The sequence below is a fragment of the Mobula birostris genome, chromosome 5, assembly GCF_030028105.1.
Source record: "Mobula birostris isolate sMobBir1 chromosome 5, sMobBir1.hap1, whole genome shotgun sequence".
NCBI classification, from domain to species: Eukaryota; Metazoa; Chordata; class Chondrichthyes; order Myliobatiformes; family Myliobatidae; genus Mobula; species Mobula birostris.
Window position 1 is genome coordinate 172255661 of NC_092374.1, and position 27984 is coordinate 172283644.

The 27984-nt window shown below is 45.5% G+C and overlaps 2 protein-coding genes across 2 annotated transcripts in view; one reads left to right on the forward strand and one right to left on the reverse strand.

Annotated features, from left to right (window-relative positions):
• LOC140198041 (ras GTPase-activating protein 3) overlaps positions 1-27984 on the forward strand; it is a 234759-nt gene that overhangs the window by 20859 nt on the left and 185916 nt on the right. The window lies entirely within an intron of this gene.
• LOC140198043 (uncharacterized protein CFAP97D2-like) lies at positions 400-27717 on the reverse strand. Its single transcript, XM_072258883.1, has 5 exons — positions 27359-27717; positions 13158-13238; positions 10215-10333; positions 8437-8629; positions 400-784 (listed from the first exon to the last, which is right to left on the reverse strand). The coding sequence occupies exons 1-5, from the start codon at positions 27449-27451 to the stop codon at positions 713-715; spliced, it is 558 nt and encodes a 185-aa protein (XP_072114984.1). The 5' UTR covers positions 27452-27717; the 3' UTR covers positions 400-712.

A 27984-nucleotide genomic window follows, 5' to 3' on the forward strand; every position in this document is an offset into this window, starting at 1 on the left:
CCTCCACTTTAAGTAAATCCAATGACTTGACCAACACAGCCATCTGTGGTAATGAATTCCACAATTTCACCACTCATTTTCTCTGTAGCTGAGAATTTTGGGCTTAAACCTCTGGAGTGGGTTTGAAACTGTGGTTCCATGAGAAAGAGATGAGAATTCTGCCCACTTAAGGTTCTTGATTAGCCAGGGCATCAAAGGGTATGGGGAGAAGGCAGGGGAATGGGGATGACTGGAAGAATTGGATCAGCCCATGACTGAGTGGCGGAGCAGACTCAATGGGCCGAATAGCCTACTTCTGCTCCTACATCTTATGGTCTTATGATCCACAACAAGCACCAATTCTTCCAGTTTTACAGCCATCAATTATGTAAAACAGCAGCTTTATTTCTCTGTAGCTTCTTATAAACATATGGACATGCTTGCGTTGACACAATTTATTTCAAACTCAGCACATTGCTTTCATGATAAACATCAATGTCAGTGAGAATTAGACAAAGGATGAATGAGGTGTGTCTGATCTCAGTTACTGGTTCTGAAGCTTTCCACACAGGGTAGTGACAGATACAGATACTATTTATGATCTGAACCAGAGGGTGAAAAGAAGTTATTTAGTCTGGATCAATTAGTATTGTGACAGAGCTCGTACTGAGAATGCAGTGTGGAACCAGTTGAGCTGTAGACCAACTGCTTTGCTTCCTTCCTCTGCTGTCCTTCACGTCGATCTCCTCACTTGTATGTTTTTGCTCTTTTTGGAATCTTTTGTTGACTTTGCTTTTGACTTGGGCTGGCAAAATGTAAAATAAGTATTAGAAAATAACTCAGCGATAAGTGGAGTCAAACCAGCCTCAAAATTCCAACTTTACCTCAAAATATACACAACCATACTTGTTATATTGCAAACTAAACTAGCTCCATTGAGAAAAGGAGGGCACTAATTTCTGTAGCAATTAATGCCACCTTGTCCCAAAGCTTTTAAAGGCCAATCAAAAGTTTAAAGTAAATTTATTATCACAACCCTGACATTCATTTTCTTGTTGGCATACTCAATAAATCCAATAGCCATAATAGATTCAATGAAAGACCACACCAACAGGGCAGACAATCACTATACAAAAGACAACAAACTGTACAAATATAAAGAGAAAGAAATAATAAACAAATAAATAAATAAGCAATAAATGTCAAGAACATGAGGTGAAGAGTCCTTGAGTCCTGTTCTTTAACAGAATTGACATTGTGACTCCTGCCCATCCCCCACATGAGCCATCTGTTGTCGGCCCCCAACCAACACATATTCCACTCTCCCCTCTTACCCCTCCTCACAGTTCCCCACCCTGCTCTCACGACTATACCCCTTCCCCAAACGAAACCACCACGGTGGGCTTCACAGCTGAACAGGTGAGAAGACAACTGAAACGTCTCAACCCAAGCAAGGCTGCAGGACCGAATGGTGTCAGTACCAGGGGCTCAAAGCCTGTGCCCCTCAGCTATGTGGAGTACTTCGCCATGTATTCAACCTGAGCCTGAGGCTCCAGAGGGTTCCTGTACTGTGGAAGACATCCTGCCTCGTCCCTGTGCCGAAGACGCTGTGCCCCAGCGGCCTCAATAACTATAGACCAGTGGCATTGACCTCCCACATCATGAAGACCCTGGAGAGACTTGTTCTGGAGCTGCTCCGGCCTATGGTCAGGCCACACTTAGATCCCCTCCAGTTCGCCTACCAGCCCCGACTAGGAGTTGAGGATGCCATCGTCTACCTGCTGAACCGTGTCTACGCCCACCTGGACAAGCCAGCGAGCACTGTGAGGGTCATGTTTTTTGACTTCTTCAGTGCGTTCAACACCATCGCCCTGCTCTGCTGGGGGAGAAGCTGACAGCGATGCAGGTGGATACTTCCCTGGTATCATGGATCTTGATTACCTGACTGCCAGACCACAGTACGTGTGCTTGCAACACTGTGTGTCCGACAGAGTGATCAGCAGCACTGGGCTCCACAGGGGACTGTCTTGTCTCCCTTTCTCTTCACCATTTACACCTCGGACTTCAACTACTGCACAGAGTCTTGTCATCTTCAGAAGTTTTTGGATGACTCTGCCATAGTTGGATGCATCAGCAAGGGAGATGAGGCTGAGTACAGGGTTACGGTAGGAAACTTTGTCACATGGTGTGAGCAGAATTATCTGCAGCTTAATGTGAAAAAGACTAAGGAGCTGGTGGTAGACCTGAGGAGAGCTAAGGTACCGGTGACCCCTGTTTCCATCCATGGAGTCAGTGTGGACATGGTGGAGGATTACAAATACCTGGGGATACGAATTGACAATAAACTGGACTGGTCAAAGAACACTGAGGCTGTCTACAAGAAGGGTCAGAGCCGTCTCTATTTCCTGAGGAGACTAAGGTCCTTTAACATCTGCCGGATGATGCTGAGGATGTTCTACGAGTCCGTAGTGGCCAGTGCTTTTGTTTGCTGTTGTGTGCTGGGGCAGCAGGCTGAGGGTAGCAGACACCAACAGAATCAACAAACTCATTCGTAAGGCCAGTGATGTTGTGGGGATGGAACTGGATTCTCTCACGGTGGTGTCTGAAAAGAGGATGCTGTCTAAGTTGCATGCCATCTTGGTCAATGTCTCCCATCCACTACATAATGTACTGGGTGGGCACAGGAGTATATTCAGCCAGAGACTCATTCCTCCGAGATGCAGCACAGAATGTCATAGGAAGTCATTCCTGCCTGTGGCCAACAAACTTTACAACTCCTCCCTTGGAGGGTCAGACACCCTGAGCCGATAGGCTGGTCCTGGACTTATTTCATAATTTACGTATTACTATTTAACTATTTATGGTTCTATTACTATTTATCATTTATGGTGCAACTATAACGAAAACCAATTTCCCCCGGGATCAATAAAGTATTACTATGACTATGACTATGAAAGTGGGTCCATGGGTTGATGGGGCAAATGAAGTTAACCTCTCTAGTTCGAGAGCCTGATGGCTGAGGGGTAATAACTATTCTTGAACCTGTACCTTCTTCCTGATGGCAACAGTGAGAAGAGAGCATGACCTGGGTGATGGGGGTCCCTGATGGTAGATGCTGCTTTTCTGCGACAACACTCTGTGTGAATGTGCTCAGTGGTGGGGCGGGCTGTATTGACTATTTTTTCCAAGATTTTATGTTCAAGAGCATTGGTTTTTCCACACCAGGCAGTGATGCAGCAGTCAATATACACCCCACCACACATCTATAGATGTTTGTCAAAGACTTAGATGTCATTCAGAATTAAAATCAGGTTTATTATCACCGGCACGTGACATGAAATTTGTTAGCTTAGCAGCAGCAGTTCAATGCAATACATAACATAGAAGGAAGAAAACCCAAAATAAAATAATAATAGTAATAAATAAATAAATTACAGTATACATATATTGAATAGATTAAAAATTGTGCAAAAAACAGAAATACTATATATTAAAAAGTGAGGTAGTGTTCAAGGGTTCAATGTCCATTTAGGCTGGCAGAGGGGAAGAAGCTGTTCCTGAATCGCTGAGAGTGTGCGTTCTGGACCTCCTACCCAATGGCAACAGTGAGAAAAGGGCATGCCCTGGGTGCTAGAGGTCCTTAATAATGGAAGCTGCCTTTCTGAGACACCGCTCCTTGAAGATGTCCTGAGTACTTTGTAAGCTGGTACCCAAGATGGAGCTGACTAAATTTACAATCCTCTGCAGTTTCTTTCAGTCCTGTGCAGTAGCCCCCACCCCACCATACCAGACAGTGATGCAGCCCGTCAGAAAGCTCTCCACCGTACATCGATAGAAGTTTTTGAGTGTATTTGTTGACATACCGAATCTCTTCAAACTCCAAATGAAGTATAGCCACTGTCTTGCCTTCTTTATAACTACATCGATATGTTGGGACCGGGTTAGATCCTCAGAGATCTTCTCAAATTTCTAAGGAAGTAGATGTGCTGCCGTGCTTTCTTCATAATGGCACTTACATGCTGGGCTCAGGACAGGTCCTCTGAACTGATAACACTGAGGAATTTGAAGTTGCTGATCCTCTCTACCTCTGATCTTCCAATGAGGACTGCCTCTTGGACCTCTGGATTCCTCCTCCTGAAGTCAATAATGAGTTCCTTGGTCTTGATGACATTGAGTGGGAGGTTGTTGTTGTGGCATCATTCAGCCAGATTTTCAGTCTCTCTCCTATTTGCTGACTCATCACCACCTTTGATTTGGCCTACAACAGTGGCCAAACAGCAAACTTAAATATTGCGTTGGAGCTGTTCTTAGCCACACAATCATATGTGTACAGCAAATAGAGCAGGGGGCTAAACACACAGCCTTGTGGTATACCTGCGCTGATGGAGATTGTGGAAGAGATGCTGTTGCTAATCCAAACTCACTAGGGTCTGCAAGTGAGGAAATTGAGGATCCAATTGCACCAGGAGGTACTGAGGCTAAGGTCTTAGAGCTTATTGATTAATTCTGAGGGGAAGATGGTATTAAATGCTGAGATGTATTTGATAAAGAATATACTGATGTATGCATCTTTGTTGTCCAGATGTTCCAGGGTTGAGCGAAGAGCCAATGAAATGACATCTGCTGTGGACCTGTTATGCCAGAAAGTAAAATGAAACAGATCCAAGTTGCTTCCTAGGCAGGAATTGATATGGTTCATCATCAAACTCTTAAAGCATGTCATCACTGTGGATGTAAATGAAGCTTTATGAAGGTGTTTACAGATGTAATGCACAGCAAGTTCCAACATGCTTTGGGGTTATGACAAGGCAATCTGTTTTTGCGAGCACCAGAGATAAATCTCCCATTCTTCAGGAACTCTCCACATGAACTCCACCTAAGGAGAGCACACAGCATCTCAGGTTAACTTTAAGTGAAGCACTCCCTTGGTGCAGCAGAAACTTGGCTTGGAGTACACAGATTTTGTCCCTGTGGTGGGATTTGAACCTACAACCCTGTGTCTCAGAGGTAGGAATGCTGTCCACTGAGCCACAACTCATACCTTCACTTGAAATGGATATGTGGAGAGCTGTGGATGCAAGGAACATCTGGGGGAAATTCAATACCATGGGAATGAATTTATAAAGTCAACCACTACCCAGAAATAAAGAACCTCCAATATACACATTGTTGTCTTTTAATACATTTTCTGTTTTTTAACCCCTTTTACCACTTATAATAATTCTAAGATTCAGTGGCCCAGTGATGTTGTCAGTGCACATTTCTCTGGACGTGGGTATTACAGGCCAGGCTAGCATTTATAAGCCACCCCTAACTGCCCTTGAACCAGGTGGCTTGCTGGGCCTTTTAGATTGAAGGATTTAAGAGTTTGACAAATAGAATGGGTCTGGATGACTTATAGACAAATATAATAGACCCAGTGAACCACATGGATTTTTATGACAATCTAGTTGTTTTTGTGTCACCATTACAAAATAACACACACAAAATGGTGGAGGAACTCAGCAGGCCAGGCAGTATCTATGGAAAAAAGTACTCAAGAGGGCGTTTAGAGATGGAAACAGGGAGGAGCTGAGGGCAATACAGAGGGACCTGAAAGCCAGGATCAGCGAGGTTAAAGACAGGTACAGGAGGAAGCTTGAGTGGAAACTACAGCAGAACAACATGAGAGAGGTCTGGACGGGGATGAGGACCATCACTGGGTTCCGGCAAACTAGAAACAGAGGAGCTGAGGGCAGTGTGGACAGGGCCAATGAACTTAACCTGTTCTTTAACAGATTTGACATTGTGATCCCCTGCCCATCCCCCACATGAGCCATCTGTTGTCGGCCCCCAACTAACACATATTCCACTCTCCCCTCCTACCCCTCCTCACAGTCTCCCTCCCTGCTCTCATGACTATACCCTTTCCCCACACGAAACCACCACAGTGGGCTTCACAGCTGAACAGGTGAGAAGACAGCTGAAACATCTCAACCCAAGCAAGGCTGCAGGCCCGGATGGTGTCAGTACCAGGGTGCTCAAAGCCTGTGCCCCTCAGCTATGTGGAGTACTTCGCCATGTTTTCAACCTGAGCCTGAAGCTCCGGAGGGTTCCTGTACTGTGGAAAACGTCTTGCCTTGTCCCTGTGCTGAAGACGCCGCGCCCCAGCTGCCTCACTGACTACAGACTGGTGGCATTGACGTCCCACATCATGAAGACCCTGGAGAGACTTGTTCTGGAGCTGCTCCGGCCTATGGTCAGACCACACTTAGATCCCCTCCAGTTCGCCTACCAGCCCCGACTAGGAGTTGAGGATGCCATCGTCTACCTGCTAAACTGTATCTACGCCCAGCTGGACAAGCCAGCAAGCACTGTGAGGGTTATGTTTTTTGACTTCTCCAGTGCGTTCAACACCATCCGCCCTGTTCTGCTGGGGGAGAAGCTGACAGTGATGCAGGTGGATGCTCCCCTGGTGTCATGGATTCTTGATTACCTGACTGGCAGACCACAGTACATGTGCTTGCAACACTGTGTGTCTGACAGAGTGATCAGCAGCACTGGGGCTCCACAGGGGACTGTCTTGTCTCCCTTTCTCTTCACCATTTACACCTCGGACTTCAACTACTGCACAGAGTCTTGTCATCTTCAGAAATTTTCGGATGACTCTGCCATAGTTGGATGCATCAGCAAGGGAGATGAGGCTGAGTACAGGGTTACGGTAGGAAACTTTGTCACATGGTGTGAGCAGAATTATCTGCAGCTTAATGTGAAAAAGACTAAGGAGCTGGTGGTAGACCTGAGGAGAGCTAAGGTACTGTTTCCATCCAGGGGGTCAGTGTGGACATGGTGGAGGATTACAAATACCTGGGGATACGAATTGACAATAAACTGGACTGGTCAAAGAACACTGAGGCTGTCTACAAGAAGGGTCAGAGCCGTCTCTACTTCCTGAGGAGACTGAGGTCCTTTAACATCTGCTGGGTGATGCTGAGGATGTTCTACGAGTCTGTGGTGGCCAGTGCTATCATGTTTGCTGTTGTGTGCTGGAGCAGCAGGCTGAGGGTAGCAGACACCAACAGGATCAACAAACTCATTCGTAAGGCCAGTGATGTTGTGGGGATGGAACTGGACTCTCTCACGGTGGTGTCTGAAAAGAGGATGCTGTCTAAGTTGCATGCCATCTTGGTCAATGTCTCCCATCCACTACATAATGTACTGGGTGGGCACAGGAGTACATTCAGTCAGAGACTCATTCCACCGAGATGCAACACAGAGCATCATAGGAAGTCATTCCTGCCTGTGGCCATCAAACTTTACAACTCCTCCCCTGGAGGGTCAGACACCCTCAGCCGATAGGCTGGTCCTGGACTTATTTCATAATTTACTGGCATAATTTACATATTACTATTTAACTATTTATGGTTCAATTACTATTTATTATTTATGGTGCAACTGTAATGAAAACCAATTTCCCCCTGGGATCAATAAAGTATGACTATGACTATTTCTAGCATCTGCAGATTTTCTCTCGTTTGTGACCGTTACAAGATGCTTGTTTTCTGTTCCACGGTTGCCGTGGTGGGGCTTGAACTCGGATCTCCAGTACTTTTGTCCCACTGCACTCTCCAGCATTCATAACAACACATGGTTCACCCTCTAACCCAATGAGACATCTCATGGTGCTTTGTAGGTGGCCAAAAGCCACTACTGACATCAAGCTGCAGAAAGGAAACAGTAGCCAAAGCTTGAGGTTTTAAGAAATAATTCAAATGAAGGGATGGAGTTCCAGAGCTCAGGGACATAATGCCATGCTTGCCTTCATTAATCAGGGTATTGAAAATAAAAGTTGGCAGGTCATGTTGCTCTTGTATAAATGTTTGGTTGAACCACATTTGGAATATTGTGTTTAGTTCTGGTTGTTGCACTACAGAAAGGATATGAAGGATTTGGAGAGTGTGCAGAAGAGATTCACCGGGACATTGCCTGGATAGGAGTGCATTAACTATAAGGACAGGTTGGACAAACTTGGTCTGTGCCTTAGTGTTCAATATTCATTGTTCTATGTAGGCAGCTGAAGGCATCGTTTCCAGTAATAGGTATCCAGGAACATCAAGAGACAGGAACTGGAGGAGTTCAGAGATCCCAGGGAATTGCAAGGCTCAAAGATCTACTTTATTCACCATAGGCAGTGTATTTACATGTATTGGGAATTTACTGTTGTGTGTTGGTGCAATATGCAACAAAAATCACCATTTACAATTATAAAGAATTATATAAAAATAAAGTTAAAGGTTAAAGCAAGGAGAGGTTAAAGCATATTATGAGGCCCTGGGAATATTTGTACATCTTAACATGAATTAAACTGGCCTCGTGGTCAAGCAGATGTAGAGGGTAACCTCAAGTGATGGACAGTTATCGAGAGATTGAAGACAGTCGGGAGCAGTGATGGTCTTCCTCTAGGATTCAGGGTGTTACCTTTGATCTCTGTGCAATGTGCCAGCCACGGGGATAGCGAGAAATGTTGTCCATATATTCCTCCGATTTATTGAAGTCCTCAAGCCATTTGAGGTGGTTGTACTGTGGCTCGACCTGTTTGAGGCGAGCCCGCATAGCCTTGTTCTCACGATTTACTCTTTCTAGCTCCTGTTGCTGCCTTTCCCTGTTCAAACTGATTCACAAACAGTACAGCAGTGTAAGAAAGAGTTCACAGTCATCCAGATCACCCTGTCACCCTCAGGTCTCATGGTCTGTAATTCCCTGGACATCTGCATCCCTCCCCCCTTCTTAACCACAGGGTCTATGTTAACTGGCAGCCAGTCCTCTGTGACTTCGACAAACAATTACAATTCTACATCAGCATACTTCTGGACAATTACTGCAAGAGTAACAGCAGCATCAAGTTCCACACAGATGGACAACCAGCAGGGGCATTGTAGACAAGGCACCGGACAAAGTCCCTTGATGTTATTTTAAATAACTTAGTGAAATATTTTACCAACCAACAGTAGTCCTTGCTCCATACAGCCCCTCTGACAGGGTGGCACTGCTGCAATACTGCCTCCAATTAATAGGCTCCCTAGTTATCTCCCAGCTGGAGCACTAGGTCCTGTCCCAGTCACAGCTTTAATAAGATGCTGGAGCCCAGGAGAGGATGTGGAAGAAGTTTATTGGACCATTTTTAGAGGGAGAGACTGGACAAAATGCAACCTCTCTCTCCTTGGAATCTAAATGGAGACTCAAAATCAAGAGGGATTTTCCGAGAGTATATTCGGAGAGAGTCCAGAAGAATTTCATGAAAATGATCCTGGCAATGAAAGGGTTAATGTCTGAGGAATGTCTGACAGCTTTGAGTCTGTACTCGCTGGAGTTTAGAAGAATGAGGGGGGATCTCATTATAACTTATTGAATATTGGAAGGCCTAGATAAAGTGAACATGAAGAGAACGTTTCCTGCAGTGGGGGAATCAACGACCAGAGAGCACAGCCTCAGAATAGCAGGATGCCTTGGAATATAAGGATGCCCCTTTAGAACAGAGATGAGGAGGAATTTTTTTTTTTTAGCCAGAGCACGATGGATCTGTGGAATTCAGATTAGCTATGGAGGCTAAATCATTGGGCATATTTAAAGCAGAGGTTACTAAGTTCTTGATTAGTATGAGTGTTAATGGTTACAGGGAGAAGGTAGGAGCATGAGGTTGAGAGGTATAATAAATGAACCATGATGGAATGGCAAAGCAGACTCGATGGGCCAAATGACCTAATTCCGCTCCTATGTCTTATGGTCTGATGGTAGAAACAAAAAGAGACAGTTTCCATGAACAGGAGGGTAGGTGACCAGAAGAACCAGGGTTGGGGGAGGGGAGACTATTCATGCACTGCAGGTTACTAAGGTCAGGGTCATGCTCCCTGAAAGGACAGTGGGACTGGATTCAACAGCAACCTCCAATAAATGCTGGATGTAGTTGAGCAACACACACACTCGGATGTCCAGCATCTGCAATTTTCTCTTGTTTATGATTGGATATATTTGCATGACTTTGGAAAAATAGTAAGGAACTGACTGGAGACTTTTTCTCCCAGGGTCATCCGACGATTGGTGAGCTGCCTGGTTTGCTGCATTAGTTTGAGGGCAGGCCAGGCCCTGTGACCAAGCCAGATGTGTCAACCAGGCAAGCACAGGCCGCTGTGTATCACAGTTCAGGCACTGAGGATGAAGCAGGTTGCCATTTAACTATCCACTGGAAGAAAAGGCACCTTTTTATCTTGTACTCATTCGTATTGTCAACTCGCCCAGTTGTCCTCATGATTGTTGACATCTTCTCCAGCAGTTTCTTGTTGTTTCTCTCGATGGTGGAGAGACGGTCTTCCTCAAGCTGTGCTTGAATGCAAACAACAATCAGTACACCTAACCGAGGTGCCAGATCTGAATACACTAACACTGCCTTCAATGGACAGACATGAAACCGGCCACCAGGAAGCAGCTGGAGCTTTGCGGGAAGAGACCGGGCCAAGTTCCACAAAAATAAACAGTATCAGGTCTGCACTGCACCTTCTGGGGCCCCCAGCCCCCACCTCCCCCGAGAGATTCACAGCCACTGAAGCAGTGTGTGTGAGTGGGAGGGGCAGTACTGTACTGAGAGAGGCTCACACTGGGAGGAGTGGTACTGAGGGTCACACTGTGAGAAAGGTGGTACTGAGTGACTGTCTTAGTGGGAAGAGCAGTTCTGAGGGAGCAACACACTGTGAGAGGGGAAGTACTAAGGGAAGGTTACTTTGTGGGAAAGGTGGTACTGTACTAGGGAGTGCTGCACAGCTGGTTGCTGAGTGCTGAGGCAGTACTGCACTGTGGAAGGGTCTTGTACTGTCACACTCACAGAACAGATGGTGGGAGTGATGCTCTGCTGGAGGGGCTTGCACTGTTACAGTGTCACAGAGCAGATGGTGGGAGTACTGCACTGTGGAAGGGGCTTGTACTGTCACACTCACAGAGCAGATGGTGGGAGTACTGCACTGTGGAAGGGGCTTGTACTGTCACACTCACAGAGCAGATGGTGGGAGTACTGCACTGTGGAAGGGGCTTGTACTGTCACACTCACAGAGCAGATGGTGGGAGTACTGCACTGTGGAAGGGGCTTGTACTGTCACACTCACAGAGCAGATGGTGGGAGTACTGCACTGTGGAAGGGGCTTGTACTGTCACACTCACAGAGCAGATGGTGGGAGTGATGCCCTGCTGGAGGGGCCATAATAAGACAATGCAAAATGGTGCAAGTGCTGAAAACCTGAAGCTGAAGCAAAATGCAGGTCAGATGCATCTGTGAAGGGAGAATCATTGCTAACATTCTGGTGAAACGTCATCGACCTTTGATATTCACATGGCAGCATAAAAAAACTGGCCATTTACATTGCTGCTGTGTGATCTTGCTGTGCTTAAATTAACAGCAGAGTTTGGCTCATTTCAACAACGGCTGCACTTCAGGGATCCCATTGACTATAAACACTTTGGGTCTTCAAGAGGAGTTGCTGAACAACAGTTTAGGAATGCAAACCTCCCTTTCTTCGTCACTGTTACAGGAACTGATGCAGTGAGCACTCTGATAATGGCTACATCAACAACTTGACATTTTGCTACAGGTAAAGTTTTGAGAGAACCCACTGCTGTTCCGGTAAAAGGTGACATCTCTGCCATTTCAGAAAGCTCTCCTGACACTGCAACTCTTAGTACCACATACTTCTTTCCCCTTATCCCACCCTTCCTCTTCCACTGCCCTCTCCTATCAGATCCGCCTTCTTCAGCCCTTTGCTCCTTCCACCCATCACCTCTCAGCTTCTAACATCATTCCCACCCTCCTTCCTCCCTCACCTTGATCCCAACACCCACCAGCTCTTACTCCACACCTACCCCCCACCTTTTTATACCAGTTATCTTCCCCCTTTCCAGTCCCGGTGAAGGGTCTCAACCCAAAATGTCCCTCCATAGATGCTGCCTGACCTGCTGAGTTCCTCCAGCATCTTGTGTGATGCCCCACACACCAGTGTCAGCCTAGGTTCAATCCATGCGCCACACACCCCCAGCATTTCTCCTTCTCCTCGACCTGCCCCACTAGTTGACTCCTCAGCACTGGCAGTATCTAAAATAATATTGGTGCATTTCCACTCTGTGCAACTAGGGGCCTCAGCAGATCAAGAACAATAAGTAAAAGACATTTTCACCATTTCCCATCCCATTTACACACACGTCACAGTTGTTTTCCACCAACATTTCAGCCCTGACCTGCCAATGCAGTGATAAACAGCAGGGTGATGTGACAGGGACTGGCACGTGTGATAATTGATATCACTTATGCACCATTTCCCAGTGTCACTCAATGTCATTGAGGTCCCTCTTAACACAGGCAGGCTATGAAAATCAGCTGGTGCAGCTCTTCCGGCAGACACCACGAGCCAGGGACCAACGGAGGTACGAAGGCGCACACCAAATGTGACAATAACAGTCTACAAATAAAGACGCAAACACGGGGAATTCTGCAGATGCTGGAAATTCAAGCAACACACATCAAAGTTGCTGGTGAACGCAGCAGGCCAGGCCTAGAGGTACAGTCAATGTTTCAGGCTGAGACCCCTCCCCTTCCCACTTTCAAATCTCTTACTAGCTCTTCCTTCAGTTAGTCCTGACGAAGGGTCTCGGCCCGAAACGTCGACTGTACCTCTTCCTAGAGATGCTGCCTGGCCTGCTGCGTGCACCAGCAATTTTGATGTGTGCTACAGATAAAGACGTAGCTTGTGCAGCTCAAACAATCCAATTGGTCTGTGCTGGCGTTTCTGCCCCACCCACCCCTCACCATCTCCCCCCATCCCAGTCAGTCTGTGTACATCAGCCTCCCCCAAACCATTTCTGCTCTTCAACATGACTTTCCCAGTGCAAAGGGCGATTCTCCATCCTTTCTGCTCTCCTGAGCTCACAGACGATTTGTCTGAGACTGTCAATTCTTCTCCCCTCCACATCATCCTGCACCAACCTTTCCTGGCCAGTGCTTTTGTCTTGGGAGTAACTTCCTGCCCACCTCTGTGTATTTCACTGAGTTTCAATTGAAATAGTTTTAATGGTATAGGGAGACGTATTGACACACTGTCGTGTGAAAGTGCACAGCCATAGGGAGACAATGAGCGCACAGAAGAAGACAAGGAACACCTTACCTTTAGCTTCTTAAATTTCAGTTGAAGATGAGAGAAGGTTTCAGGAGAGTGGTTGTCAACCATTGATTTAACCGCTTGTACCTACAAGAGAATTCGACTGATGAGCTGTTAAGACTATTTTGGCAATGAACAGCACATTTAAAATTAAGTAGACATTAGTAAAATACATACTCAGATTGAGAATCAGCCCCTTGAGACTGTCCATCTATCCATTTCAATTTTGTGAGCCCCATCTCAGTTCTAGAATATTCAATTGAGTGCATCTGTCATGTTTTGTTCCCATGGACTGACGAAGGGCCAGAACTCGAAATATGAACTGCCCATTTCCCTCCATAGATGCTGCTTGGCCTGCTGATATCTTCAAGCATTTCAGAATCAGAATCAGGTTTAATATCACCAGCATACATCGTGAAATTTGTTGTTTTTGTGACAGCAGTACAATGTAATACATAATAATAAAATCTAAGAATTACAGTTAAAACTATATATAAAATAGTTAAATTTAAGTAGAGCCAAACAAAGTCCTGAGGTAGTGTTCATGGTTTCATTGTTCATTCAGAAGTCTGATAGCAGAGGGGAAGAAGCTGTTCCTAAATCATCGAGTGTGAGCCTTCAGACTCCTGTACCTCCTTCCTTACGGTAACCATGAGAAGAAGGCATGTTCTGGGTGATGGGGGTCTTTAATGATGAATTCCTCCTTTCTGAAGCATCGCTCCTTGAAGATGTCCTGAATCCTATGGAGACTAGTGCCTATGATGGAGCGGGCTGAGTTTATAGCTTTCCAATGCTGTGCAGTGGCAGCTCCATACCAAATAGTAATGCAACCAGTTAGAATACAGTCGGCCCTCCGTATCCGCGGGTTCTGCATCTGCGGATTCAACCAACTGCGGATCGAAAATATTTGAAAAAAAAATTCCAGAAAGTTCCAAAGAGCAAACCCTGAATTTGCCGCGCGCTGAGCACTATGCTGAATCCACGCGAATGAAGTGATGTGTAGGCATACCCTGCTGTATCCTCCCACCATTTCACAGATCCTCAGTCTCTCTCCAGCACTCGTTGTTTGCCTCGCGTCTCATTTGTTCGCTACTTGTGTTGTGAGCGAGAGGAAGGAGTTTAAGGCTAGTACAGGATGGCTGGCTGGCTATGTAAAGCGCTACGGTCTCAGGAACCTAAAGATCATGGGAGAATCGGCATTGGCTGATGCCGAGGTGGTATCAGTGTACCCAGAAGAGCTACGATGCTAGCGTCTGTACTGAACATGTACAGACCTTTTTTTCTTGTCGTTATTCCCTAAACAATGCAGTATAACAACTATTTACATAGCATTTACATTGTATTAGGTATTATAAGTAATCTAGAGATGACTTAAAGTATACGGGAGGATGCGCGTAGGTTATATGCAAATACTATGCCATTTTATATAAGGGACCTGAGCATCTGCGGATTTTGGTATCCGCGGGAGGTCCTGGAACCAATCCCCTCAGATACCAAGGGACGACTGTACTCTCCCTGGTACATCTGTAAAAATTTGCAATTGCCTTTGGTGACATACAAAATCTCCACAAACTCCTCATGAAATCTAACCGCTGTCTTTGTGAGTTTTGCTCCATTGGCTGAAAGACCTGTTTCTGTGCAGTAACTTTGTTATGGTTGTGTGATACTAGCCTATTCAGTGTTGGATTGTGTGCATTAACTACCAGCTATTGCTTACATTGGTCTCATATGACATTTTTGATGTTGGTTTCACGAGAGCCTCTGACAGAGTAATGAAGCTGTTGGTCTCCATGAGATCTGCTGATGCAGCCTTGCTGGAACCAGCCTCCTGAACCTGCCAGCAAGTGGGTCCTACCCCAGGCTTTCTTCAGGCCTGGGCTGGGAGAGGCTGCCAGTCTGACTGGCTGCGTAGCAGGGTGGACCCTCCGCAAAAGGACGCCACTTCTCCGTAGTGCCATGTCAGCTGTCTGAAAGCCCTTTGATTACTTCCAGTCTCTCACTCCTTCTTCACAGCTCACAGGCTTTTCTTCAAGTACTTATTCAATCCCCTTTCACAACTCTCTCTCCAAAAAAAAAACATTTCTGCATGGTATCATGCAAAGGAGCAGGTCCTATGGCCACTGAGACAATGCCCAATGCCATCAACACTAATCCTATTCGGTTCTCCACATTCCCATCAGCCACCCATTTACACTAATCCTATTTGGTTCTCTCCACATTCCCATCAACTATCCATTGACACTAATTCTATTCGGTTCTCTCCACATTCCCATCAACGATCCATTTCGGTTCTCTCCACATTCCCATCACCTGCCCACAAATTCTACTACCCACCTACAAGGAGGGGGCAGTAATTAAGCAGCTAGTTGGCCTACCAACTTGCATATCTTCGGGATGTGGGGGGAAACTGGAGCACCCCACATAGAGGTCATGATTGAACCTGGGTGGCTGGAATTGCATCCTCTGGTTCTTTTCTCTATCACCTTCAGTTGATGACCTTCAATCACCAGTAACCCTGCTAGTGGAGACAGTAGATAAACACTTCATGTTGTGTACACCCAGCTTCAATCTCCCCTTAAAATGGAGGGCCTGAAGGGACCATCTGCACAAATATTACCTTATTACAGACTCCGTCCAAAACCAAACCCCAAGGTCAGTTGCTATCAGCTAAATTTTCATCTTTGAGAATTAGAGTGAACAGGAAGTAAACCACATACCTTTGAAGTTCTTTTGTTCACATCTAATTGCTCCACTGACAAAACTTGACCATACAGACTTCAACAATGTAATCAGTATTAACAGCCCGTTGTCATGGAGTATTCTCCTTCAATCTAATCCGATCCTTCAGATTACAGCAATAATTACATGGTTCAACTCTCACCCTTCTTAGCAGCACCACTGTCGTAATGAGTCCCTTGACAATATTGTCAGCATATCCCTAAGTATTTACAATCCTAACATCTCTGTGAGGTCAATCTCTGTGAGCTAGAGCCTGCTCTTCTACCTTGGCCACATGCTCAGATTCAGAATCAGGTTTATCATCACTGTATGTTGTGAAATGTGTGAAATCTGACAAGGGAAGTCAAAGCTAATGAAAAAGCAAAAGAGAGGGCATACAACAAAGCAAACATTAATGGGGAGACAGGATTGGGAAGCTTTTAAAACCCTATAGAGAGCAACTAAAAGAATCATTAGGAGGGAAAACATGAAATATGAAAGCAAGCTAGCAAACAATATCAAAGTGGATAGTAAAAGCTTTTCCAAGTATGTGAGTGGATATAGGACCACCAGCAAATGAGGCTGGAGAAATAATAATGAGGGACAAGGAGATGGCAGATGAACTAAATGAGTATCTTGCATCAGTCTTCACTGTGGAAGACATTAGCAGTGTGTCAGATGTTGAAGGGTGTGAGGAATGAGAAGTGAGTGCAATTATTATTATAAGGGAGAAGGTGCTCAAAAAGCTGAAAGACCTAAGGGTACATAAGTCACCTGGACCAGATGAACTGCACCCTAGGGTTCTGAAAGGGATAGTGGTAGAGATCGTGAAGGCATTAGTAATGATTTTTCAAAAATCATAAGAGAGGAGGAAGGCAGCAGAAAGGAAATTATAGACCAGTTAGCCTGAGGTCAATGGTTGGGAAGATGTTGGAGCCAATTGTTAAGGATGAGGTTATGGAGTACTTGGAGACACAGGACAAGATAGGATAAAGTCAGCATGGTTTCCTTAAGAGAAAACCCTGCCTGACGAACCTTTTGGAATTCTTTGGGGAGATTACAAGTAGGATAGATAAAGGGAATGTAGTGGGTGTTGTATATTTGGACTTACAGAAGGCCTTTGACAAGGTGCCACACATGAGGCTACTTACTAAGAGCCTATGGTATTACAGAAAAGTTACCGGTATGGTTAGAGCATTGGCTGACTGCTAGGAGGCAGCGCATGGGAATAAAAGGATCCTTTTCTGGTTGGCTGCCAGTAACTAGTGGTGTTTCACAACGACTGGTGTTGGAACTGCTTCTTTTTTATGCGGTATATCAATTACTTAGATGATGGAATAGATGACTTTGTTACACACACAAGATGCTGGAGGAACTCAGCAGGCCAGGCAGCATCTATGGAAAAAAGTACAGTCGATATTTTGGGCTGAGGCCCTTTGGCATGCTGCCTGGCCTGCATTTTATGTGTGTTGCTTGGATTTTCAGCATCTGCAAATTTTCTCTTGTTTGTAGATGGCTTTGTTGCCAAGTTTGCAAATGATACGAAGATTGGTGGAGAGGGAGGTAGTGTTGAGGAAACAGGTAGGATGAAGAAGGACTTAGACAGATTAGGAGAATGGACAACAGAGTGGCAAATGAAATACAATGTTGGAAAATGCATGGTCATGTACTTTGGAAGTAGAGTTAAACGTGCAAACTATTTTCCAAATGGGGAGAAAATCCAAAAATCTGAGATGTAACAGGACTTGGGAGTCCTTGTGCAGAACACCCTAAAGATTAGCTTGCAAGTAGAGTGGATGGTTAGGAAGGCAAATGCAATGTTAGCATTCATTTCAAGATGTCTAGAATACAAGTGAAGCGATGTGATGCTGGTGAGGCCTCACTTTGAGTATTGTGAACAGTTTTGGGTTCCTCATCTAAGAAAAGATGTTCTGGCAATGCAGGGGGTTCAGAGGAGGTTCACAAGGATGATTCTGGGAATAAAAGGGTTATCATACAAGTAAGGTTTGATAGCTCTGGGTCTGTACTCGTTGATATTCAGAAGGATGAGGGGGGATCACATTGAATGTTGAAAGACCTAGACAGAGTAGTTATGGAAAAGATGTTTCCCATGATGGGAGAGTCTAGGACAAGAGGGCACATCCTCAGGATAGAGGGGTGTCCATTTAAAACAGAGATGCGGAGAAATTTCTTTTGCCAGAAAGTGGTGGATTTGTGGAATTTATTACCACAGGCAGCTGTGGAGGCCAGGTTGTTGGGGGAATTTAAGGCAGAGCTTGATAGGTTCTGATTGGACATGGCATTAAATGTTATGGGGAAAAGGGAGTGGAGCTGAGGAGGGTAAAAAAGAATCAGCCATGACTGGATGGTGGAGCAGACTCGATGGGCCAAATGGTCTAATTCTGCTCCTATGTCTTATGGTCTTATGATGTTGTTTTGAGGCAGCAGGGCACTGCAATACATAATATTAAAAAAAACTGTAAATTATATATATTTTTAAATAAGTAAGTAGTGCAAAAAGAGATCAAAAAATAGTTAGGACATGTTCATGGGTTCATTTTCTGTAAAAAAAAAATCTGATGGTGGGGGAAATAACTTGTTTCTGAAACATTGAGCGTGTGTCTTCAGGCTTCTGTACCTCTTCCTCGATGGTAGCAATGAGAAGAGGGCAAGTCCTGGTTGATGGTCCTTAATGATGGACACCACCTTTCTGAGGCATCGCGTTTTGAAGGTTTTCAAGGCCAGTGTCCATGATGGAGCTGGCTGAGTTTACAACTTTCTGCAGCATTTTTCATCCTGTTCAGATACCAGATGGTGATCCAAACAGTTAGAATGCTCTACACGGTACAGCTGTAGAGATTTGCAAGAGTCCTTGGTGAGATAATAAATCTCCTCAAACTCCTAATGAAATATAGCCTCTGTCATGCCTTCTATGTAATTGCATCAATAAGTTGGGCTCAGGATAGATTCTCGGAGATGTTGACACCCAGGAACCTGAAACTGCTCACCTTTTCCACTGCTGATCCCTAGATAAGGACTGGTGTGTGTCCCCTCGGTATCCCCTTCCTGAAGTCCACAATCAATTCCTTGGGCTTTCTGACATTGAATACAAGGTTGTTGTTGCTACACCACTCAAACAGCTATCTATCTGGCTCCTCTACACCTCTTCAACAGCAGCTGAAATTCTGCCAACGATAGTTGTGTCATCGGCAAGTTTATACATGGTGTTTGAGTTGTACCTAGCCACCAAATTGTGATGTAGGAGAGACCTTTGTGTATTAAATGTCCTGGTGTTTTCATTCTCATTAGCTCCTGGTTTACACATCCAGGTTCTATAACCTACGCCTGATAAAACTTCCAAATCCCCTCCCCTCCCTATTCCCATGATCTAATTCAGCCTCACACCACTTCAAAATCTCTTCCATCCATTACATCCCCTCTTCTTGTTACTGCCATTGGGGAGGAAGTACAGGAGCTCGAGGACCCACATTCAATGATTCAGAAGCAAATTCTTCCCTTTGCTATCAGATTTCTGAATGATCTATGAACCCATGAACACTATTTTGTTATTTCTTTTTTTGCATTATCTATTCATTTAGTAATTTATAGTAATTTTAGGTCTTTGCACCACACTGCGGCCACAAACAAAAACTTTCACCTCCCCAAGTCAGTGATAATGAATGTAATTCTGATTCCTTTCTCTGATTCTGCTTCCTTCACATCCCTGACCTTCATCTGTCAACCTCTGGCAGCTGTGACTTCAGGTGGCTGGGTTTTGAACTCTACAATTCCCTCCATCTATCTATCTATCTCTCTCTCCCCCCTCTCTCACCCCCCTCTCTCTCTCTCCCCTCTCTCTCTCCCCCTCACTCTCCCCCTCTTTCTCTCCCCCTCTCTCTGTCCCCCCTCTCTCCCCTCTCTCTCTCCCCTCTCTCTCTCCCCTCTCTCTCTCCCCCCTCTCTCTCCCCCTCTCCCCTCTCTCTCACCTCTCTCTCCCCCCTTCTCTCTCTCTCTCACCTCTCTCTCCCCCTCTCTCCCCCTCTCTCCCCCCCTCTCTCTCCCCCCTCTCTCTCCTCTCTCTCCCTCTCCCGCTCTCCCCACTCTCTCTCTCCTCTCTCTCCCCTCTCGCTCCCCTCTCTTTCCCCTCTCTCTCCCCTCTCCCTCCCTCCCTCCCCTCTCTCTCTCTCCCTAACCTCTCTCTCTCTCTCCCTCCCCTCTCTCTCCTCCCTCCCCACTCTCTCTCTCCCCTCTCTCTCTCTCCTCTCTCTCTCTCTCTCCCTCTCTCTCTCCCCTCTCTCTCTCCCCTCTCTCTCCCCTCTCTCTCCCCTCTCCCTCCCTCCTCTCTCTCTCTCCCTAACCTCTCTCTCTCTCTCCCTCCCCTCTCTCTCCTCTCTCTCTCTCTCCCCCCGCCACCCCGGAATACATGGTCACTTGCTTTTTTCCCAGTAACTCATTGAGTGCTAAAGTAAAATTGCTAAATTAGTTTATTATTGTAACATTTTTTACAATTTGCAGAGTTTGCCTTCTTTTGCACATTGGTTGTGTGTCAGTCTTTATTTGAGTGTTTTTTCATTGATTCTATTGTTTGTCTTTAATTTTCCTGTCAATGCCTGTGAGAAGATGAATCCCAAGGTAGTGTATGGTAACATATACATACTTTGATAATAAACTCACTTTGAACTTTGATGTACCGAAGTACATTGAACAACTTCTCTCGCATACAGTTCATACAGTTAGTGCATTGAGATAGTACAAGAGAATAAAGTGTTAGTTACAGTTGAGTGTAGTGTAGGTTGACAAGGTCACCATGATGAAGATTGTGAGGTCAAGAGTCCATCTTATCAAACTAAAAAAACTATTCAATAATCTTGTAACAGCAGGATAGAATCTCTCCTTGAATCTAGTACATGCTTTCAGGCTTATGTACCTTCAACCGTTGCTTGGATTGCTTCAAGTGTTTGTGATACATTAGAAACTGTATAAATACAAGTTGTTGTTGAGAGAATTCCTACTGAGGATCCCAACATCACTTGCTTCCAGAATTCCGAGCTCAACCCTGCATAATTCGGGAAAGGAAAATGCAGGGAATCCCTCTGATCTGATTAACTAGTCTGCACCACACTGATGAGGTAACGTTCATGGAAAAGTCAGAGTCTTTCTTCCCCTGTTTCTATACTGGAATGATTTTTTTTCCCCTCTTGAAAATAAAACAAAGAATAGAGAGAAACCAGTGAGCTCTCAGCTGCAACCCTCAGCTACAAAAAAGGAAAGTAACATATCTGCCTTGTCAAGTGGTTGGAAGGAGAAGCTATAGCTGACAGCCACGTATTGGAACTGTAGCTCTTAACTGAGTCATTGCAGTGTTTACATGGGCTATGAACAATACTCATAATCTGATTCAACAATTACATAGTTTTCCACCAACACATGGACATCATGCGATGTCTGAACATCTATAGCACTCCACTCCACAAGAAGCACTGTTATTCAACTCACCCTACCCATCTCTCAAATACAAAATGTTTCCATGAAACCTACAGTGTTTCTTTCACATGTGACCTGTCCAGGGTCATGAAGTTCAAAACCACACATTTTAGCACTGGAAATTGGCATCACACTCAAACTGAAGCACAGAATCAGTCCACATTGGCAGCCAACATCCTGTCAGCCTGTCAAGTCCATGCCATCTCTTTGAAAGAGTTTCCCTGCTTTCCTCCCCCAGATCTGTAGACTTTTTCATTCCCAATATTCCTCCAAATTCCTGTAGGTTCCATACAGGCAGTGTGTCTCAGTGTAGTAAAGAGTTTCTCACCTTCCCTCTGACTCTTTTCAAAATGTGCTCTCTGTCCACCAAACTTTCCTCCAATGGAGAAACAGTTTCTCAAGTAAAGTAGAAGTTAATGGGCACCAAGGGGAAATCTCACCAGTGGCTGAAGTCATTCCTTGTACAAAGAAAGATGGTTTACGATTGTTGGAGATCTATCATTTCAGTCCCAGGACATCACTACAGGAGTTCCTTGGAATTGTGTCCTTGGTACAAACTTTTTCAGATACTTCATTAGCCAGAAGCTCATGCGAGATGTTTACTAATGATACATAAGGTTCAATTCCAGTCACAACTCCTCACCAAATGGAGACACAAAAGATGGCAGATGTTGGAATCCAGAGCAATCTATGCCTGAATACGGCATGATCTAGACAATGTTCTTCAAAATGGTGAGATATTTCATTTCACAAGTGAGCATTGGAGTTTTGTTTTTTATATCCTACCGAACATTGGTATCCCTGAAAGTGTGACAATTTCCCCATGTTACACTGGAAGTATGAATCTGATCCCTGTCAGTGCAATGCTCTCCCAGGGTCACATTGCAAGTGCAGGCCTATCTGACAGTGTAACACTCTCCCGGTGTCACATTGGACTTGCAGGCCTGTCTAACTGTACAACACTCTCCCAGTGCCACACTGGAAATGCAGACCTGTCTGAGAGTTCAGTACTCTCCCCATGTCGCACTCGAAGTGCAGGCCTGTCTGACAGTGTAACACTCTCCTGGTGTCACACTGGAAGTGCAGGCTTATATGACCGTGCACTGCTCTCCCAGTGTCACATTGGAACTGCAGGCCTGCCTGACCGTGCAACACTCTCCCGGTGTCACACCAGAAGTGTAGGCCTGTCTGACCATGTACTGCTCTCCCAGTGTCACACTGGAAGTGCAGACCTGTCTGACCGTGCAACACTCTCCCGGTGTCACACTGGAAGTGCAGGACTGTCTGGCTGTGCAACACTTTCCCCAGTGTCACACTGGAAGTGTAAACCTCTCTGTCAGTGCAGCCCTTTCCCTGTGTGGCCACTGGAAGTGCAGACCTGTCTTACGGTGCATCCCTCTCCCAGTGTCATGCTGGAAGTGTAAGTCTGTCTGACGGTGCAGCACTCTTCCAGTGCCACACTGGAAGTGTAAGTCTGTCTGACGGTGCAGCACTCTTCCAGTGCCACACTGGAAGTGCAGAGCTTGTTCACAGCTTGAGTTTCTTAAATGAGATTTGAGTTCCCCCCGCCCCCCGACTGTTCATGGAAGATGGAAGCTCGTGCATCACAGCTGAAACCTTTATGTCAACAGAGAAACAAGGCTGGGACTCTGTTCTCTGAACATAAAAGGTGATGGAATAAGAAAGCCTCTCTGACTGAGGGACACATGCTTTGAATGGGCTACAGAGAGGCTATGTGATTTATGACACACTTATGCATAACTGTAACAGAGACAATCTCATTAACATCTCCACAGCCAATTTTCACAGTGAAAATATTCAACAGCTGGACCTTCTGGTGAATAATTATGTGAAAAAGAGTGCAGTCTGAATTATACTGTGATGAATGGAACAACTGCCCCATTAACCAAAGCATCAAAGCACAACAGGTTCTTGAAAAGTTATTTGAGATAGTTATTGAATAAAATACATTAGCAGGGGTTCCAGCTTCAAAGTTCAAAGTAAATTTATTATTAAAGTACATATATGTCACCATATACAGTACTAGCTTGAGATGTGTCTTCATAAAGGCATTTACAGGAAAAATAAAGAAATACAATAGAATTTATTAAAAACTATATTTAATGAAGACTGACTAACAACCAATATGCAAAAGAAGGCAAATCATGCAAATAATAAAAAAGTCAATAAATAATACTTGTAGACTTATAGAGTCCTTGAAAGTGATTCTATAGATTGTGGAGTAATTTAGCATTGAGGTGAGTAAAGTTATTCACTCTGGTTCAGAAACTTTTCTGATTTAAAAGCATCTTCCTCAATAAAAAGGAAGCGAAGTGAAGACAGACCATTGTTGGCAGAATCTCAGATAGAGATGAGTGTGCATACAGGAGTGAGATATACCAACTAGTGGAATGGTGTCGCAGCGACAAGCTTGCACTCAACGTCAGTAAGACGAAAGGGCTGATTGTGGACTTCAGGAAGGGTAAGACGAAGGAACACATACCAATCCTCATAGAGGGATCAGAAGTGGAGAGAGTGAGCAGCTTCAAGTTCGTGGGTGTCAAGATCTCTGAGGACCTAACCTGGTCCCAACATATCGCTGCAGCTATAAAGGAGGCAAGACAGTCACTGTACTTCATTTGGAGTTTGAAGAGATTTGGTATGTCAACAAAAACACTCAAAAACTTCTATAGATGTACAGTAGAGAGCATTCTGACAGGCTGCATCATTGTGTGGTATGGGGGGTTGGGGGATTACGGCACAGGACCGAAAGAAGCTGCAGAGGGTCATAAATTTAGTTGGCTCCATCTTAGGTATTAGCCTACAAAGTACCCAGGACATCTTCAAGGAGCGGTGTCTCAGAAAACAGCGTCCATTATTAAGGACCTCCAGCACCCAGGGCATGCCCTTTTCTCACTGTTACCATCAGGTAGGAGGTACAGAAGCCTGAAGACACACTCTCAGCGATTCAGAAATAGTTTCTTTCCCTCTGCCATCCGATTCCTGAATGGACATTGAACCTGTGAACACTACCTCACTTTTTTAATATATAGTATGTTTTTGCACGATTTTTAATCTCCAATATACATATACTGTAATTGATCTACGTATTTATTTTTTTCTTCTATATTAACAAACTTCACAACACATGCCAGTGATAATAAACCTGATTCTGATTCTGAAATTCTGACAAAGAATGATTCGCAACTTCACCATGTTCCAAAACCTTAGATATGTAGTTATTGCTGTAAAATAGGAATCAATACATTTGAATTCACTGTAAATGGCCTGAGGTTGGTGAGGCAGTTCTGGTTACTTTTCTCTGGTAGAGGACTGTAGATAGGGTGCAGACAGAGCTCAGGGAGTTGGCCACAAACACCACCACTATTCACTTTACCCCGCTGTCCAACTCCCTCTCCAACGCCTCTGTCCTCCCCTGTTCCCCAAGGTGGAACTGCACTTTGCCCCCTTCCACTGGCCACATTACAGCACCCAACACTCACATCTCCCCACCCTGTCTATCCCCTATCCCTCCACCATGATTGACCTGCAGTACATTTCCAACATTTTCCTGTTTGGATGGGTTTTGTTCTTTATTTTCCGAATTTATTTGTCATTCTCCACCCTGTTACACATTTCCATCTTTTGCTCCCTCCCTTCCCCCCTTTCACTGTCCCTCAAAACTAACCTAATTTACGAAATGACAACCAATCAGCTCATTGATAAGTATATAAAGGCCAAGCATATGGAGAACACAGCACGATTAACAGCACACTGATGATGTCTCCTCGCATGGTGACGAAACATTTGTGAGTAATGTGCCAAGATTGGAGAACAACTCAACCCTACCATTAAACACCCGAGCTACACATTTCCTGAATTATTTCCAATCTAACCTCTAAATAACACCAAGATTATTTAATGTTATTTCCTGTACACGTGTATGAAAAACAAAATAATTGTTGCTCTGGATCCAAAAAGGTAAAGAACATAATGAAAATAATAGTAAAAAAAAACACAAAATGAATATATACATAAACAAGAGAAAATCTGCCGACGCTGGAAATCCAAGCAACACACTCAAAATACTGGAGGAACTCAGCAGGCCAGGCAGCATCTATGGAAAAGAGTACAGTCAATATTTTGGGCCGAGACGCTTCAGCAGGACCGGAGATAAAAAGATGAGGAGTAGATTTAAAAGGTGGAGGGGAGGGGAGGGAGAAAGAACAGGTGATAGGTGAAACCAAGAGGGGAGAGGGGTGAAGTAAAGAGCTTGGAAGTAGATTGGTGAAAGAGATACAGGGCTGGAGAAGGGGGAACTCTGATAGGAGAGGACAGAAAGCCATGGAATAAAGAGATGGGAGGAGGAGAACCAGAGGAAGGTAATGGACAGACAAGGAGATAAGGTGAGAGAGGGAAAAGGGGATGGGAAATGGGGAAGGAGGGGACATGACTGGAAGTTTGAGAAATCGATGTTCATGCCATCAGGTTGCAGGCTACCCAGACGGAATATAAATTGTTGTTCCTCCAATCTGAGTGTATCCTGATTGCGACAGTAAAGGAGGCCATGAATTGACATCAGAATGGAAGTGGGAAGTGGAATTAAAATGGGTGGCCACCAGGAGTACCTGCTTCTTGTGGTGAAGGTGCTCGGTGAAGCAGCCTCACCAATATACAGAAGGCCACACCGGGATCACCGGACACAGTATATGACTCCAATAGACTTACAAGTGAGGTGTCGCCTCACCTGGGATGGACTCTTTGGGGCCCTGAATGGTAGCGAGGGAGGAAGCGAAGGGGCAGGTATAACACTTGTTCCACTTGCAAGGATAAGTGCCAGGAGGGAGATCAGTGGGGAGGACAAATGGACAAGGAAGTCACGTAAGGAGTGATCCCTGCGGAAAGCAGAAAGTCGGGGGAGGAGGGCGAGGGCTTATATACATAGATCAATTGTATGTCTATGAAGTGACACTCGGTTGCACATAAGGTGGCTGACCAGGAAATAATAAAGTAGTGGTGGAATTAGCGGGTAGAGGTGTTGATCAGCCCTACTGCTTGGGGAAAGTAACTGATTTTGAGTCTGCTGGTCCTGCCATGGATGCTATGTAGACTCTTCCTTGATGGGAGTGGGACATGAACAGGGCGGGTGGGATCCTTCATGGTGTTACTTGGCCCTTTACCAGCTCCTTTCTTTCTATATGCCCTTGATGGCAGGCAGGCTGGTTGGTGCCAGTGATGCAATGGGCAGTTTCCATACCAAGCACTCTTGCAGCTTGTTAGGTTGCTCTCTACTGTGCCTCTACTGTTCAAGTTTTTTAAAATGTCAAAATAGATATATGTCACCATATACAACCCTGAGATTCATTTTCTTGAGAGGAAACTTGTGCTGTAGAATGACACAAGTATGGATGTGAAAAGTCCAGCTCCTCAGAAAGTAGAGGCATTGGTGAGCTTTCCTGATTGTGTGGGATGTGATCTGGGACCATGAGAGGTTGTCTGTGATGTGCACTCCCAGCAGTTTCCACTGTTGTTCCCCGATGTAAAGGGGGGGGGGGTGAGTGGCGGGGGAACGGACACAGACGGCTGCAGGAACTCACCAAATCAGACAGCCTCTGTGGAAGGAAATGAACAAAAGACGTTTTCAGCCAAGACCCTCAATCAGGACTGGAAAGAAAGAGGGTCAGGGCTTGTCCATAGCCACCCTCCTGACCTACGGAATTCCTCCAGCAGTGTATGTGTACGTGTGTAGCGCCAGATTTCCAGCTTCTGCAGTCTAGCCTCTGGGGTGCGAAACTTCTGAACAATTACCAGCTCTGATGGACGTTCTCCCTGCTCAGATGCTGCCTGATCCGCTGAGGATTCCAGCATTCTTATTGTTCACCTTTATTCGCGCAGTCGTTACTTGTTGGGATGAAAACCAGAAGGGAGTGGGCAGTCCCGAATCACCCAACGCCGATTGCCCCTTCCACTCCTCTCCGTCCCTCTTCCCCCTCTCCCCGACCTACCTTTTGCCGGTGCGCCAGGTAACTGGTCTGGTCCCACCTCTGCTGCAAGAGCTTGTTCCCACAGGGGAGGATGGGCTGGTAGGCGCGGTGCATGGCCGGCCGGGCGCTAGGTGTCCGCTGCCGATTTCGGATGCCGAGAAAGCTCCGGTGTGTGCCCGGTCTCCGTGTTTGCCGCGGATCATGTGCCAGTTGCTATGACAAGCAGCAGAGTCGCTGCAACAAGAAGTCTTTTGTTCCACGGCGACCGAGGTAACAGTGCTCCCGCATCGCGCCAGGCTGGCTGGTGCGTCGATCAGCCTTCGCGATGCACAGAGGGAACTGGGAGCACGAGTGCAGCCCCTCGCTGGAAAACCGTGTGGGTGGAATGGTCCTGTCCCGCTCTGGGGAACCCGGGCACGCGATTTACACAGAACAACTTCCGGACACGTAAATCAGAGGACAGGCGATCCGGTTCGAATGCCACTTGGCGCTGCCTCACCTCAGGGTGTTTAACATCTGCAGCTCTTTGACCCTTGACCAGAAGATGTGGCTGGGCATCGACTGGGGTCACAGGCAGAACATCCCATTTGCTCTCTTGGTTGACATCAGATATTTCATATCTGTGAGGCAGAGGAATGGGACATCAG

Bases quoted from the DNA above. Each gene is read 5' to 3' on its own strand.
- LOC140198043 (XM_072258883.1), bottom strand. From the start codon at position 27,451: ATGCACCGCGCCTACCAGCCCATCCTCCCCTGTGGGAACAAGCTCTTG. The intron at 8,630-10,214 runs GTGCCTTTTCTT...TTTGTGAATCAG, and splicing joins AATGAGTACAAGATAAAAAG to TTTGAACAGGGAAAGGCAGC. The intron at 785-8,436 runs GTAACACCCTGA...ACATTTTGCCAG, and splicing joins ACATTGCACAGAGATCAAAG to CCCAAGTCAAAAGCAAAGTC.